Source organism: Moschus berezovskii, chromosome 10 (assembly GCF_049115385.1).
Source record: "Moschus berezovskii isolate FMDL1 chromosome 10, NW_MosBer_1.0, whole genome shotgun sequence".
NCBI classification, from domain to species: domain Eukaryota; kingdom Metazoa; phylum Chordata; class Mammalia; order Artiodactyla; family Moschidae; genus Moschus; species Moschus berezovskii.
This window is the reverse complement of record NC_142469.1, coordinates 103,843,559-103,858,420: the sequence shown is the minus strand read 5'-3', so window position 1 is coordinate 103,858,420 and position 14,862 is coordinate 103,843,559. Positions and strand designations below refer to the sequence as shown.

The window sequence follows — 14,862 nt, the reverse complement described above, 5'->3', positions numbered from 1 at the left end:
GAGTGCTCTACTGAGTTTAATTATCGTTGTTACTGCATTTTAAACCTGGCTTAAGAAATGGGCTGAGTTAAAAGGGACATTCAGCCGCCGTGCCTGCTTGGTGGTGATGATAATAGCTGCACGTCATTGAACACCTGTGCGTCCTGTTCTCAGAGAGGAGCTTTCTGTCTGTGTTTCCATGTGACGTTAGATCTTTACAGCCACGCTTTCAGTGAAGCATGAGTTTGCTCTTCATATAGCCAGGAAAGCTGAGGCCCACCAAGTAAACGTGATCCACATCAAGGCCTAGGCCTAACAATAGCATCCAGAGTTGTAAGGCTGAAAGATGGACTAATTCAGCATAAAACCATTTCTCATGAAAAATAACCAGACTGTTTTTGATCCGGAGCCTCATGCTCCAGAAGCAAATGGCTAAAGATGTGCTGATGTCAACCATTTCCTAAAAAGGGCGTTGTTAGGGGACCCTGCAAAGTAGTTTTCCAATTGAAAAGCAGGAAAATCTAACAAAATTTAAAAATCACTCTAGTGTCACTATCCAGCAATAGTTACTGTTATTTTTCTCTGCTTTTACCATTTTCCAAGTCAGACTATTAACTCAGCTTTGAGTCTACATTTTTTAAAGAAAAGTTAGTCTTCATTATCCCAGCCATTAAATATTCATAGAAAACAAATTTCATCAGCTATAAATCAAGAGTGTTGACGAACTGAGTGTGTAATTATTCAAACTGAATGTTTTAGGCTTCATGGCCATGTAGCCTCCGTCATGATTTTTCAACTCTGCTGGAGCATGGAAGCAGCCATGTTCCTAGCAGTAGGCAACGTGTATGTGAGAGCATCTGTGTCCCAATAAAACTTTATTTATAAAACCAGGTGGCAGAGCAGATTTGGCCCACCGGTTACCTTCGTTTGATATGATATATCATATACTACATGATTCACAGAAGTCTTTAATTTTTAAAAATTGAGGTATAGTTAATTTCCACTAATAGGAAATCCCCTCGAGGGTACCTGTCCGCAGCAGACAGCTGTGATCGACAGGATCCTTCTCCAGACCTCATGGCTGCTACTGTGGAGTATATGATCCCTTTCTTGGCTGTGGGCTTCCCCAGTGGCTCAGTGGTAAAGAGCCTGCCTGCAATGCAGGAGCCACAGATTCAACCCCTGGGTCGGGAAGATTCCCGGGAGGAGGGCATGGCAATCCACTCCAGGATTCTTACCTGGAGAATCCCATGGACAGAGGAGCCTGGCAGGCTTCAGTCCATGGGGTGGCAAAGAATCAGACACGACTGAAGCGACTAAGCACACACACACACACACACACACACACACACTTGGCTATAGGATAGATCACGTTTGTAAGTCCTTCAAGTCGCCACAGATTATTTTTGGAAAGAGTTCAGGAATATGTAATTTTCTAAATAATCCTAACCTGCCAAGAAGGTACGTTCAGTTCATGGTGAGGATGTTTTGTTTTCATCCTCTAGGCCGTGCGCAGGGGCCGTGAGAACAATTGTGCTGACGGGATGGGGCCTCCCCGGCCTGAGACCCACCCATGGACACAGGGCTGGGCTTCAGCCAGTCTCCATGAGGGGAGTGGAGAGCCAGAGAGAGTGTGCCCTGTGTCCCTGGCACCCCGGGAGCCCTCAGCCCTCTGTCAGCGAGTGCTCGCACCTGTGGGACCTGCCTCTGGCCCTCTGGGGCAGGCCCTCAGATTCTACGGCATGGTTCTTTCCTTTCTTCCATTTTTTGCTTGTTTTGGCTGCTCTGAGAGGCATGTGGTAACCCAGCCAGGGATTGAACCCTTGCCTCTTGCATTTGGAGCTTGGTACCCTAACCCCTGGACCACCAGGGAATTCCTCAGGCTTGGTTCTTTTCAAGGGGATTTGCAGGTGTGGAAATTTGTGTGTGGGAAAACCAAAACCAAAGTGAAAATGTAGTGAGGCTCCACCTGAAAGTAGCTTTGCTTTTTCTTCTCCCAAAGGGGAAATTCAGTTCCGTTCAGTCGCTCAGTCGTGTCCGACTCTTTGCAGACCCCATGGACTGCAGCACGCCAGGCCTCCCTGACCATCACCAACTCCCGGAGCTTACTCAGATTCATGTCCATTGAGTCAGTGATACCATCCAACCATCTCATCCTCTGTCGTCCCCTTCTCCTCCTGCCTTCAATCTTTCCCAGCATCAGGGTCTTTTCCAATGACTTAGTTCTTTGCATCAGGTGACCAAAGTATTGGAGCTTCAACTTCAGCATCAGTCCTTCCAATGATTATTCAGGACTGATTTCCTTTAAAATATTTGCTATTTTTCTAAGGTTTTCTAAGCTGTTTTCTAAGGTTTTCTAAGCTGTTAACACCTTTCTTTTAGCCCTCTCGGGTGGGTCGGGGGATTGTCTCTCTGCTGAGCTTCGCAGCTGTCACATGAGTGTTGAGGAAGAGAGTGGAGTATTGTGGTGGAGTATCATTCTTTATTCCGGACCTCATAGGAGGGGCAGAGCCAGACTCTTGTCACCTAGAGCGCAGCTAAGGCCACCACCCGTCCACATCACCGTCCACATCACCGCCTCCGTCATCTCTGCCATTGGTGGATAACGGCTGTTTCTAGGAGCATCTTGGTTAATTCCCACCTTAGAGGCGAAAAATGTAGCACTCAGTCTATCAGAACCAAAGCTGGTCTTGTGTCTCCCCTGCACCTTCCACCCCACCGGATCCCTGCACACCTGCAGCCTTGGCGATGCTCTGGCCCGGGCACAGGTGGAGCGCGCATAGTGCCCCTAGGAATCCGAGTTCACCTCCTGGTTTCCTAGCATCCGACCCAGAGACCCCGCTGGGCTGCAGTCCCTAGTCTGTAAGGAGAGTGTTATCCCCCCACCCACAGAGCCAGCAGGGTGCTGAGGACCAGGAGGAGTGCGAGGCGGAGCACACCTGGGGGTGGGCACCTGCGTGAGCGGGTGAGGGATGACGCGGCACCCGCAACCCCAGAGGTTCCTGACCGCTCCGGGCCCCTCCCCCTGTCCCCGGAGGGCCTGTCCCCCCCGGAGAGCCTGTCCTCCCCCGGGGAGCCTGTCCACACCCCCGGAGGGCCTGTCCCCCCCGGAGAGCCTGTCCTCCCCCGGGGAGCCTGTCCTCCCCCCAGAGAGCCTTTCTTCCCCCGGAGAGCCTGTCCTCCACAGGGAGAGCCTGGCCCTTTACCCCTCACTTGTGGGGCAAGGCTGGCATGGCCTTGACCCCCAGCAGACCGGCGGGCGGTCGGCTCCAGGTCAGTGGCTCCCTGCCTCTGGGTCCTTGGGAGCTGTCTCTGCGGGCCCGGAGTGCACGGTCACTTTGTTTCTAGGGAGCTCCCTGGCAGCCCCAGGGGAGGGCCTCACGCCCCCTTTCATGAATGCCCTGGGCCTCCCATTTCAGGGCTCCAAGGTCCTGGCCAAGAAGGAGCTGGCCTACGTCCCCATCATCGGCTGGATGTGGTACTTCACCGAGATGGTCTTCTGCACGCGCAAGTGGGAGCAGGACCGCAAGACCGTCTCCGAGAGCCTCCTGCACCTGCGCGACTACCCCGAGAAGTACTTCGTACGTGCGTGGCCCGCGGGGCGTCCAGCCACACTCACACACACGGGGCGATCGTGACACACACGCCCAGGGTGCCCAGGTCACACTCACATATGCTTGGGTGATCATCACACACACGGCCAGGGAGCCCAGGTCACACTTACACACACTCAGGGTGATCGTCACACACATGCCCAGGGAGCCCCAGTCACACTCACACACACTTGGGGCCCCTGGTCACACTCACACACTCAGGGTGCCCTGAATACACTCATGCACTCTCAAGGCAATCAGTCACACTCACTCATATTTGGGGTGCCTGATCACACTCACACACACTCGGGGCGATCATTACACACACACTCAGGGTGCCCAGATCACACTCATACACACTTGGGGTGATTGTCACACACATACTCGGGGTGCCCAGGTCACACTCACACATACTCAGGGTGCCTAGGTCACCCTCACACACACTCAGAGGCCCTGGTCACACTCACACACACTCAGGGTGCCCTGAATACACTCACACACTTGGAGCAGTCACACTCACTCACACTCGGGATGCCTGATCACATCACACATGCTCTTGGCATCCAGTCACACTCACACATACTCGGGGCAATCATCAAACACACGCTCGGGGTGCCCAGATCATGTTCACACACACTCGGGGGCCCTGGTCACACTCACACTCTTGGGGGCCTTGGTCACACACAGGGCAATTGGTCACACACTCTCTGGGTACCCAGGTCATACTCGCGCATGCTCAGGGGCCTTGGTCACACTCACACTCTCAGGGAGCCTGACCACATTCACACACTCTTGGTGCGATCAGTCACACTCACACACTTGGGAGCCTTGGTCACACACACACTCGGAGGCCTGGTCACACACACACTCGGGGTGCCCCAGTCACACTCACACACTCGGTGGCCTTGGTCACACACACTTGGGGTGCCCTGGTCACACACACTCGGGGGCCTTGGTGACACTCACTCAGGGTGAACCAGTCACACACTTGGGAGCCTTGGTCTCACACACACACACTTGGGTGCCCCAGTCACACTCACACACTCACCCCTCTGCTCCCCAAGCCTCCTCAAACACAAATCCTCTCTCTCCAAAGCTCACAGACTCTTGAACACCACAGACGTGGAGGCCAGAGGTCATGCCCTGAGGGGAGGCAGGCTCAGCTGTCAGGCCACCCCTGCCCTGGTCACTTCCTCAGGCTCCTGTGGGGCCATGTGTGACTGTGGCGTGTGCTGGGGGATGGTGCATGTGACTTCGGGGCTGAGTGTGTGACCTCGGGGCTGTGTGTGTGACTTCAGGGCTGTGCGTGTGACCTTGGAGCTGAGCGTGTGACCTCGGGGCTGAGTGTGTGACCTCGGGGCTGTGTGTGTGACTTCAGGGCTGTGCGTGTGACCTCGGGGCTAAGCATGTGACATTGGAGCTGAGTGTGTGACCATGGGGCTGAGTGTGTGACCTCACAACTATCTGAGCAGCCGCGGGGACGTGTGTGACCGCCATCCTGTCCCCTTCAGTTCCTGATTCACTGCGAGGGCACGCGGTTCACGGAGAAGAAACATCAGATCAGCATGCAGGTGGCCCAGGCCAAGGGGCTGCCCAGCCTCAAGCACCACCTGCTGCCTCGCACCAAGGGCTTCGCGGTGACCGTGAGGAGTTTGAGAAATGTAGGTAAGGATGACCCTGCGGGCCCCCCTGCAGCCAGGGAAAGGGTCCCCCAGCACCCAGAGGGGAGCCAGGGACGGAGGCTGGCAGGTCAGCCCTGGTTACCCTGGGCCCAGGCTCCCGGTGTCGGACGAGCGGCCACAGCCCTTCACGACCGCACACACACCGCTGTGAACACCCACCCGTGCAGACACCGCGGGCACACGCTCCACGTGCACGCCAACCGCGGGCACACGCACCACGTGCACGCCAGGCCAACCCTGCCCTCTACTGCTCGGCGCCGGTACTGCAGCTGCGGGCGGCGCCGCGCTGCGGGGGCGGGGGCGGGGGCGGGGGCGGGGGCGGGCGGTGTTGTCCCGCGCCAGGTCCCCCCAGGTTTTGGGGGTGGTTTTGCTTTGTGTGGCATTTCTTGCACGTCTGCGGCACCAGCTGTCTTCCTCCCCGCCCCCGCCGCCCCCAGACAATGATCTCTGTGGCTTTGTCGTCCGAGCTCTGAATTACTATAGGTAAGGAGGAGACTCGAATAGCCACAAAGCCAGCTTGCTCCGGTCTCCGGTCTCCAGTTGAACCTTCCTCCCTTGGGTTTGGAAACGCGAGTTTTTACCCTTTCCGGCCCTGCGGCCGCTCCGGAGGCCCCACTGCCTTGTCCCTCATCTCTCGGATCTTCTCCCCGCCTTCACCCTAGTCTCCCAACCCCGCCCCGCCCCGTACCGGTGCCCCCCTGCACCGTCTCTGCACCTCCCGAAGCCCAGCCACATCGCCTGGGGAGGCCGAGGCCCCAGTCCTCCCCGGCCTGCACTGGGGGACCCCCGGGAGCTCTGTGATCACCTGTGACCTGTGAAGGATGGGGGAATTTAGCCCAAGCGGCTCCACCGTTACACAGCGGGCCGGGGTCACACCCAGGCGGCCTGGCGGGCAGGGCCAGACCCTCCTTCTCCTGGGCTCTGCAGGCACGTGGGTCGAGTGCCCGGCCCGGTTCTTTCACTTTAAGACCTGGGGTTTCTCTTCTGAAAAAGGAGGGAAGCCTGCAGATTTAGGCTGTTCTCTGGGGGACTCCTTGGGGGCTGTCCGCCATCCTTGATTAATCGAAGGGACTTCCACCTCTGTGGCAAGCGTCAGGCTCCTATGTCAGAGCGGCCTGAAGAAAAGAGGTGTTTTTGAAACCCTTGACCCAGCATGAACCCTCACACCCTGGGGCTCTGCAGCCTGAAGGGTTTTCATTTCCTGTCAGTCATTCTGTGCTTAGGTGGCTGGGCGATGTACTCAACTGAGAAGGTTATTCTCCACCCGCCTTTCTCTTCCTGGGGTCGGCCAGGGAGGACAGGGGAGTGGTCTTGTTGCTCGGGTTGGGGCTGGGGAGGTGGGGAGCTGCCTGCCCGCACCCCTTCAGGTCAGCGGAGGGCCCTTGGCTGCGCCCCCTGGCCCCCCGATGGTCGGTCAGCCAATCGGAAGAAACAGACCGCGTGACTTTCTACCCGCCCACCAGCCGCTGGCTCTGTTGGTAGTAGCGCGGCTGTGCAGGGCTCTCGCTAAAGGCTGCCGAGCACAGGGTGCTGGGCCCTTTGGGAGGCGCTGACTTTCATCGTCCCGAGTCACCTCCGTTCTCCAGGAGAACGAGGCTCAGGGAGGCCTAGTGGACTGTCCAGGAGGAGATCCCAGAGCTGGGAACAGGTGATCCTGGGGCTCACACCCAGACTGACTGCAAAACTCCTGCTCTTTCCACTGTCCGGGCCTGCCTTACCGACTGTGTAGGAAGGGCCATCTGTTTGCACTCCGTGTTTCCACCCTGCTCTCCCCTCACTGTTCCTTCCGGTGCCCTCCCATCCAAGAAGCATTCATGAAGGCTGGGCCAGGCCCTGGGCTGCAGCCGTGGGTGTCAACATAACTCCATATTAGCTGTTCATCACTGTTCAGTCGCTTAGTCATGTGTCCGTCTCTTTAAGACCCCATGGACGGCAGCACGCCAGGCTTCCCAGCCCTTCCGCATCTCCTGGAGTTTGCTCAGACTCACGTATAGAGTCCGTGATGCCATCCAACCATCTCATCCTGTTGTCCCCTTTCAGTATGTTGACAGGTTAACTCACCATTGGGTAGACATTAAAGTCACACAATCTTGTTTGTTTCCCAGGCATGTGTCAACTGACGACACCATATTTCAATTCCTCAGGAAGTCTCCAGTATCTTATTCTCATTTTATAATGATCATATTTTTTCTAGGGGAAAAATGCCTATAGAATGGTTACATTGCCGTTACTCAGAGACTTCCTTAGACAGTACTCTTTGGATTGCTTTATCTATTAATATTTGTTTACATACCTGTTGTAGCACACCTCGATGAGTCATTGCAGCATTGCTTTAAACGGATATGACCTCAATAATAAGTTTTCTATTACTAAGTTATAGTGTGCTTTTCTGATGATGGAACGTGATGTGTGTTCAATGTAGAGCGTCTGGACAATATAGAAAAGTGTGAAGAAACCATAGTCCCTTCATTCCCAGATAATCAGCCAGCAATTTGATTCTTGTTTTCCAGTATGTATATTACAAAACGGAATTGGGTTCACACGCTATATACTGCTTTGTATTTGTTTTATTTTTTATAGTTTCAGCTGTATATGACTGTACACTCAATTTCAGAAACAATGAAAATCCAACACTGCTGGGAGTCCTCAATGGCAAGAAATATCATGCAGATTTATACGTTAGGTAAGTCGGCTCCATTTCCTTTCCAGAAAATGGAATGCCCATCCCAAAGCAAATAAGTCACAAATGACCCACAGACCTTCTCCCAGGGGAGTATGCTAATAATTTCGTGTCTGCAGTTGGCATTGAACGGAATGCATTCACAGTCCAAGAGACATACGCTCTGTTGTAAATAATTAAGTTAAACCTCTCTTCTCCCCAGCCACTCTCTCTCTCTATCAAAGAGCTCAGAGCTGAACAAATGAGAGACAGTATTTTACAGTCATTTTTGAGACTGAGTGAGAGTTTATTTTATTGAACCCTTTTCTTGGAGGGTTTATCTGCTCCATAGAAATGGACACAGATACAAGCATTCTAGAACTTACAAAGAGGCCTAGAAGCAAATGGAGACCACTTTAGCAGCATCTCACTTATGTGTTATAGTCCAGGCTAGGGAGCGTGGAGAGGCAGGTGTCCTCCCTGATGGGTCTGAGTTGTTGAATCAGGCCCTGGGCCATTCCCTGGTGGGCCGTGACTGCATCGGGCATAAATTTCTCCAGTCCAAGGAGGGTGTGGATTTCCCCTCTCTTGATCAATTGCATTACTCTCGCACTTCCACGTTACCCAGGCTGCCTAAATAGAAGCCGAAAGGTGTTAGTTTGAACTAACACCTTTAGTCATGTTAGTTTGAACACTGTTAGTTTGAACCATTGTTCGGGGCACTTGGCGTGGGCCTCCCCCTTGCTAGCCACTCTCTGCCTTGCAGGCGGATTCCTCTAGAAGAAGTCCCGGAGGAGGAGGACAAGTGTGCGGCCTGGCTGCACAAACTCTACCAGGAGAAGGTCAGTGCTGGGGGCCGTCTCCGCGCTGTCCAAGGCTCCCTTCCAAGCTGCAGCTGTAGGTGCTGGGGCCTTTGGGAGTTTATAAAGGCGGCTGAGCCTTTCCCGTGGGGGAGACCTCATGTCTCAGAGTCAGTAGGGGCTAACGCTCTACTTGGCAACAGGGAAAAGCAAAAAAGCGAAAGCAAAGTCACTGTCGTGTCCGACTCTGCGACCCCATGGACTGTAGACTACGAGGTTCCTCTGTCCGTGGGATTCTCCAGGCAAGAATATTGGAGTGGGTTGCTGTTCCTTCTCCAGGGGATCTTCCCGACCCAGGGATCGAACCCCGGTCTCCAGCGTTACAAGCAGACGATTTTACCATCTGAGCCACCAGGGAAGCTCAGGCAACAGGGAAAAGAACTTGCAAAATATTTTAAAATGGGGGTTTCACAGAAAGAATGGAACTACCTTATGGGTGTAGTGGATGAAAAAAAAACGAAGTAACGGCCCCAGGAGCCCATGTCCATTTTCCTGCCACTGGTCCCAAGGCAGAACATTCTTGGGGGTAGAGGTGTTCTCAATGGCAGCGGTGACTGAGTCCACAGTTAGGTAGTATGTCTGGTCCCAAAACATCAGCATAAGCAGGACGAAGGCCCACGAGGTTCACCCGGGCCAGGTTGGATCTGTGCTGTGCCCACCCCATCACCCCCGCCCAGCCCTCGGATGCCTGTCTGTGTCCAGCCCATCCCCCTCCAGCATCTCCGACCCCCCATTCTCTTTCTGTGGTTTCCCCCACACAGACATGCACAGGGCAGAGGGCAACTTAATCATTATAGCTCTGACTACTCTATCTTATGCAGGAGAAGTTTAGCTTCCACCTGGTAAGAGAGGCATTTTCAGGCACAGGAAAAACGTCTTTCTGAATCCGTCATTCATGTGGAACCCAAACCAGTTCATTATCTAGAATCAGATACATTCCACAGGCCTCTGATCTCCTTTCACCAAAGTCTGTGAATACAGGCTGGCTAATGTTCGCGTCTTTTCTGCTCCACGGCTCAAGAGAAGATGGTCACACAGAACTTTAAGGGGACCTGCACTTCGCTGAAGAATTTTAATCCTACCTTTGAGAATGTGTTAGGATTTCGGTCTAAAAGACTCCCAAATCTCCACCATCAGATGAAAGAGATGCTCTTAGAAATGTGCTCGGTTTTTGGAATCCAGATTCGGGCGCTATATTCTCATGGCAGGAAGTCGCGTCTCTGTTCCTAAGGACGAGCTTTTCCAGCAATGCCTGCAGACCCCTCTCTCCGAGCTGCCTTTAGTCTCCTTTTGCGGGCATTTACAGCAGACCTGTCTGTTCTCTTCTCGTGAATGCTCAGGAGACTGGTTTGCCTACCCCCAAAGCACGGAACTGCAGACTCCTGGGCCTCAGCTTTGGGGTCTTAGGGGGTTTGAGGGGAAACCAGAAACGTGTGTTTCTGGGACACTGCTGTTGATGTCGATGGGCTGAGGGCCTGAGGGTGGAAGCGCACTGCCTGATGCTTGTCGGCAGCTCTCTGCTGCGTTTCCGATGTGCTGCTGCCAGGCCTGGGCTCGGACAGAGGAACACAAGACAGCAGAAGTTCCCTCCCTCGGGTTTCCTGCACGAAGCAGCGTCTTCCTTGTGCTGTTCTCTGGTTTAGTCATTTCATTTCAGTTCAGTCGCTCAGTCATGTCTAACTCCGCGACCCCATGAACCACAGCACGCCAGGCCTCCCTGTCCATCACCAACTTCTGGAGTTCACTCAAACTCATGTGCATCGAGTTGGTGATGCCATCCAGGCATCTCATTCTCTGTTGGCCCCTTCTCCTCCCGCCCCCACTCCCTCCCAGCATCAGGGTCTTTTCAAATGAGTCAACTCTTCACATGAGGTAGCCAAAGTACTGGAGTTGCAGCTTCAACACCAGTGCTTCCAATGAACACCCAGGACTGATCTCCTTTAGGATGGACTGGTTGGATCTCCTTGCAGTCCAAGGGACTCTCAAGAGCCTTCTCCAACACCACAGTTCAAAAGCATCAATTCTTCGGTGATCAGCTTTCTTTATAGTCCAACTCTCACATCCATACATAACCACTGGAAAAACCATAGCCTTGACTAGACGGACCTTCACTGGCAAAGTAATGTCTCTGCTTTTTAATATACTATCAAGGTTGGTCATAACTTTCCTTCCAAGGAGCAAGCGTCTTTTAATTTCATGGCTGCAATCACCATCTGCAGTGATTTTAGAGCCCAAAAAAATAAAAGTCTGGCACTGTTTCCCCATCTATCTCCCATGAAGTGATGGGACCAGATGCCATGATCTTAGTTTTCTGAATGTTGAGCTTTAAGCCAACTTTTTCACTCTCCTCTTTCACTTTCATCAAGAGGCTTTTTAGTTCTTTACTTTTTGCCATAAGGGTGGTGTCATTTAGCGGTAGAAAAAAACCTGAAAAACGTGCTAAGAAAAGGCCTCAGAGCTGAATCCTTTCATAAAGAACCACACACACAAACCTACAAACGTGGCCCCCAAACCCCATCAAAGCAAAACAGGCGTGTCTCCGCCGGCAACAGACGTTCAGGTGCGAGCCTGTCTTTGTGCAAAGCGTGTCCTCCGGGCTTTCATCGGAGGCCCCTTTTTCTTCTTATGGCCTTGCATTCCCTCTAAACTGTTACGGCACGAATGACGGTGCTGTTTGGAAGGAGTTCTCGAAAGGAGCACCTCGGTCAGAGCTCTCGAGCTCGTGATGAGGACAAGGTCCAGAGGACAAGGGAACAGCAGGCATCTTCCAGCTCATTCATCAAAGCCGGAGGCTGGGGGCCGGGGCCTGCCCCCACAAAGGGCTTGGGCCACAGCCCATCTTCGGGGCGGTGAGCAGACCTTTGAGGCTGCCCTCTTCCCTTGAGGGCCGACCACTGACCAGTGAGATGTGGTGGTCAGTGGTGCCTCCACGAGGAAACGTAATTGCACTTCTGTGGTTTCCGCATCAGCCCCGTTTTTGCAGGAGCCTGCGTGGGTCTGGGGCTTGACATGCTTAAAATCCCGGTGGCCCACCACGTGGGGCCAAGGGGTGGGGGGCTTCTTTTTACCGTCACGTTTCCAGCAGACAGTGTCGAAAGACGATTCTGTTGACTCCAGGCTTGGGGTTTTAGGGGTGCAGCTCTCAGACTTAACAAAAAACAAAGTGGGTGGGCGGCCACGGACTCTGGGCCAACACTTTGTTCCAGCAGGGATGTCAGTAAAAAGGAAGCTGCTTCTGCCATTTCAATGCTCTCTAAAACAGGAAGGGTATCAGCTCTGAAAACAGGGCCATCCTTTAAGTGGGACAGATCTTGCGGTTAGAAAATACACAACGCGTATTATTGTCAGCGTTTGGGACACCCCGCCCGGCTGGGGTTCGGGGGTGGCATCAGCTTTGAGAAGCGTTAACCACCCTTGTGTACTCTCCTTGGCAACCCACGGCTGGCTCCCAAGTGAACTCCACCATTCACCCGTGATCCTAGACCCTTCCCTCCCCGGAGCCGTCATGGTTTCTCAGTTGTGTGGTTGTAACTTTTCATCTCTAATTGAAAGTGCTTCTCTGGGTGACAGTTTGAAGTTTGTGGAAAGGATTAGCAATTTGCCATTCATGGTGCTTCCCGGGTGGCTCAGTGGAAAAAGAATTTGCCTGCAATGCAGGAGCCATGGGTTCAATCCCTGCATCAGGAAGATCCCCTAGAGAAGGGAATAGCTACCCACTGCAGTATTCTTGCCTGGGAGATCCCATGGAGAGAGGAGCCTGGTTGGCTAGAGTCTCTGGGGATGCAAAGAGTCAGACACAACTGATCGACTAAACAACAGTTGTGGGGTGCCAATTAAGGCACGGGTGAAAGAAGCAACATTGTGAGGGGCTCTGTGGGTGTTCCTCAGGTCCCTGAGGCCAAGGGCGGTCTAAGTCAGGTGCAGAGCCAGGGACACAGGGCAGGGAGCTGGCGGGAGGGGCTGTATTTGGAGTACCGGCCTTCGGGAATTGGAATTACGTGGTTTTCAAGCCTGGTAGGCTGCAGTCCGTGGGGTCGCTAAGGGTCGGACACAACTGAGCGACTTCACTTTCACTTTTCATTCATTGGAGAAGGAAATGGCAACCCACTCCAGTGTTCTTGCCTGGATAATCCCAGGGACGGGGGAGCCTGGTGGGCTGCCGTCTATGGGGTCACACAGAGTCGGACACGACTGAAGTGACTTAGCAGCAGCTTAACAGCAAGCTGCCGCTGGATGTTCCACTTTCACAGAGGGCATCACTCCTTGGAAGGGTGGTAGCCCTGGCCTCACAGCACTGTCCTTTGCAAACACCACTTTCCCTGACCTGAGCCCTGGCTGCCGCCTGGGGGGGCTATTCCCAGAAGTCTCCCCCGTCCACCCCCAGCTCTCTATCCCACTTCCTTTTTCCTTTCCTTTTCTTCCCTTTCTACCCCAAGGTCATAAGAGAAAATTTCCTTTGCCGAGCGTGCACTGGCAAGGCCCGCTTAGTCCAGCTGTCCGTGGGCGCCCAGCCTCCATGCCCTCCTGGCCAGTGCGTTGGTGGCAGCTGCTCTCAGTGTAGCCTCAGGGCACTTGTCCTCGGCCGGCAGGCTCTCCTGCTCCTACAGACTTTGGGGTTGATGTTTCTTTCTAGGAATCAGTCCCCACTTCTGGTGTATAACATGCCACAGGACGATAAGACATGGAGACCAAAAATGGAGGCACCGTTAATGGTCTTCTCCCTGCTGGGTGGACTTTATTACAGAAGAAATAACACAGCCCAGAGCAGGCTGCTGGAGCTGACGTCTGACCCCGAGCCAGGCATCCGTGTCCCACCCGACACGGTCACAGGGACACAGCCTGGGAGGCTGGCGGGAGTCACAGGGACACTGGGGAACAGTGCGGGGGGGTCCTGGGTGAGGTTTGGTTTTCTAATCAAACCAGAGGAAAAAACTGAATATGAATTCTGGATCCTGCTGACTCCTAGAAAAGGGAGTGCCTTCTCCTCTTGTTAGAGGTACACAGGAAAAAATCTTGGCTTAGCAGATGTCTTTGTGGAAATGAGAAAGAAAAAGCATCCCCAGTTCCCCACTGTAACATTACAATTCATGCTAAGTTGCTCAGTCCTGTCCAACTCTTTGCCACCCCATGGACTGTGGCCTGCCAGGCTCCTCTGTCCATGGGATTCTCTAGGCAGGAGTGGGTTGCCATGCCCTTCTCCAGAGGATCTGCCCAACCCAGGGATCTGACATCTCCTGCATGGGCAGGCGGGTTCTTTACCATTAGTGCCACCAGGGAAGCCCAACATTATTACAATAGAAAAGCACAATCAAGGCTATTGAAGAAAAAAATGTGAGAAAACACCCATTTTTGAAAAGGGTGAATTTTATGATATGTAAATGCACCCCAATAAAGCTTTTTTTTTTTTAAGGCACAGAAGTATCATCTCCTGTCTTAGTCCAGTCAGGCTTCCAAAACAAAGCGCCACAGGCTGGGTGGCTTATAAACAGCAGAAACTTCTTCCCCACAGTTCTGGGGGTTGGATGTTGAGCTCAGGATGAGGGTGCCAGCATGCTCGGATTCTGGTCTCAGCTGTTCTCCATGTTGCTGCATCCTTACGGTCGAGGGGCGAGATGGCTCTCTGGGGGTCTCTTTCATAAAGGCACTAATCGCACTCATGGGGACTCTACTCTCATGACCTATAACACCCTGCAAGGCTCCTCCTTCTCATACCTTCATCTTTGGGGTGAAGATTTCAGCATAGGAATTCAGGTAGGCGGGCGCAGACGTCCAGTCCACTGCACCCTTGTTACCAGGCTTCACTGGGATGAAAAAGATCACCCAAATTCTGGCAGGAAGGGGAACTGGAGGCAATGGCAAGTTAGGTACCATCCTGCGGGGCATCCGCATGTCACTGTCACTTCCGCTAAGGGAAGTCCTCCCCTTAGCGGACTGGCTGTGGCTCCCTCACCTCCTTTTTCTTTTGGTTTGTTGGTGCTGGGTCTCCCGTGCTGTGCTCCTGCACACGCCTCTCTTGCTGCCGCGAGCCGGAGAGCTGCTCTTCATCGTGATGCGGTGGCTTCTCCTGTGAAGCAGGGGCCGTAGGGCAC

General features: G+C 53.4%; 1 protein-coding gene across 3 annotated transcripts in view; it reads left to right on the top strand.

The window, feature by feature from the left end:
- The window catches only part of AGPAT4 (1-acylglycerol-3-phosphate O-acyltransferase 4), a 134,385-nt gene that overhangs the window by 116,458 nt on the left and 3,065 nt on the right, over window positions 1–14,862 (top strand). For all 3 annotated transcript variants that reach the window (XM_088840886.1, XM_088840887.1, XM_088840888.1), the window contains 4 exons: window positions 3,399–3,560; window positions 5,084–5,237; window positions 7,835–7,937; window positions 8,680–8,755. In XM_088840886.1, the coding sequence (XP_088697012.1) occupies window positions 3,399–3,560; window positions 5,084–5,237; window positions 7,835–7,937; window positions 8,680–8,755 (495 nt within the window). The remainder of the gene's footprint in view (window positions 1–3,398; window positions 3,561–5,083; window positions 5,238–7,834; window positions 7,938–8,679; window positions 8,756–14,862) is intronic.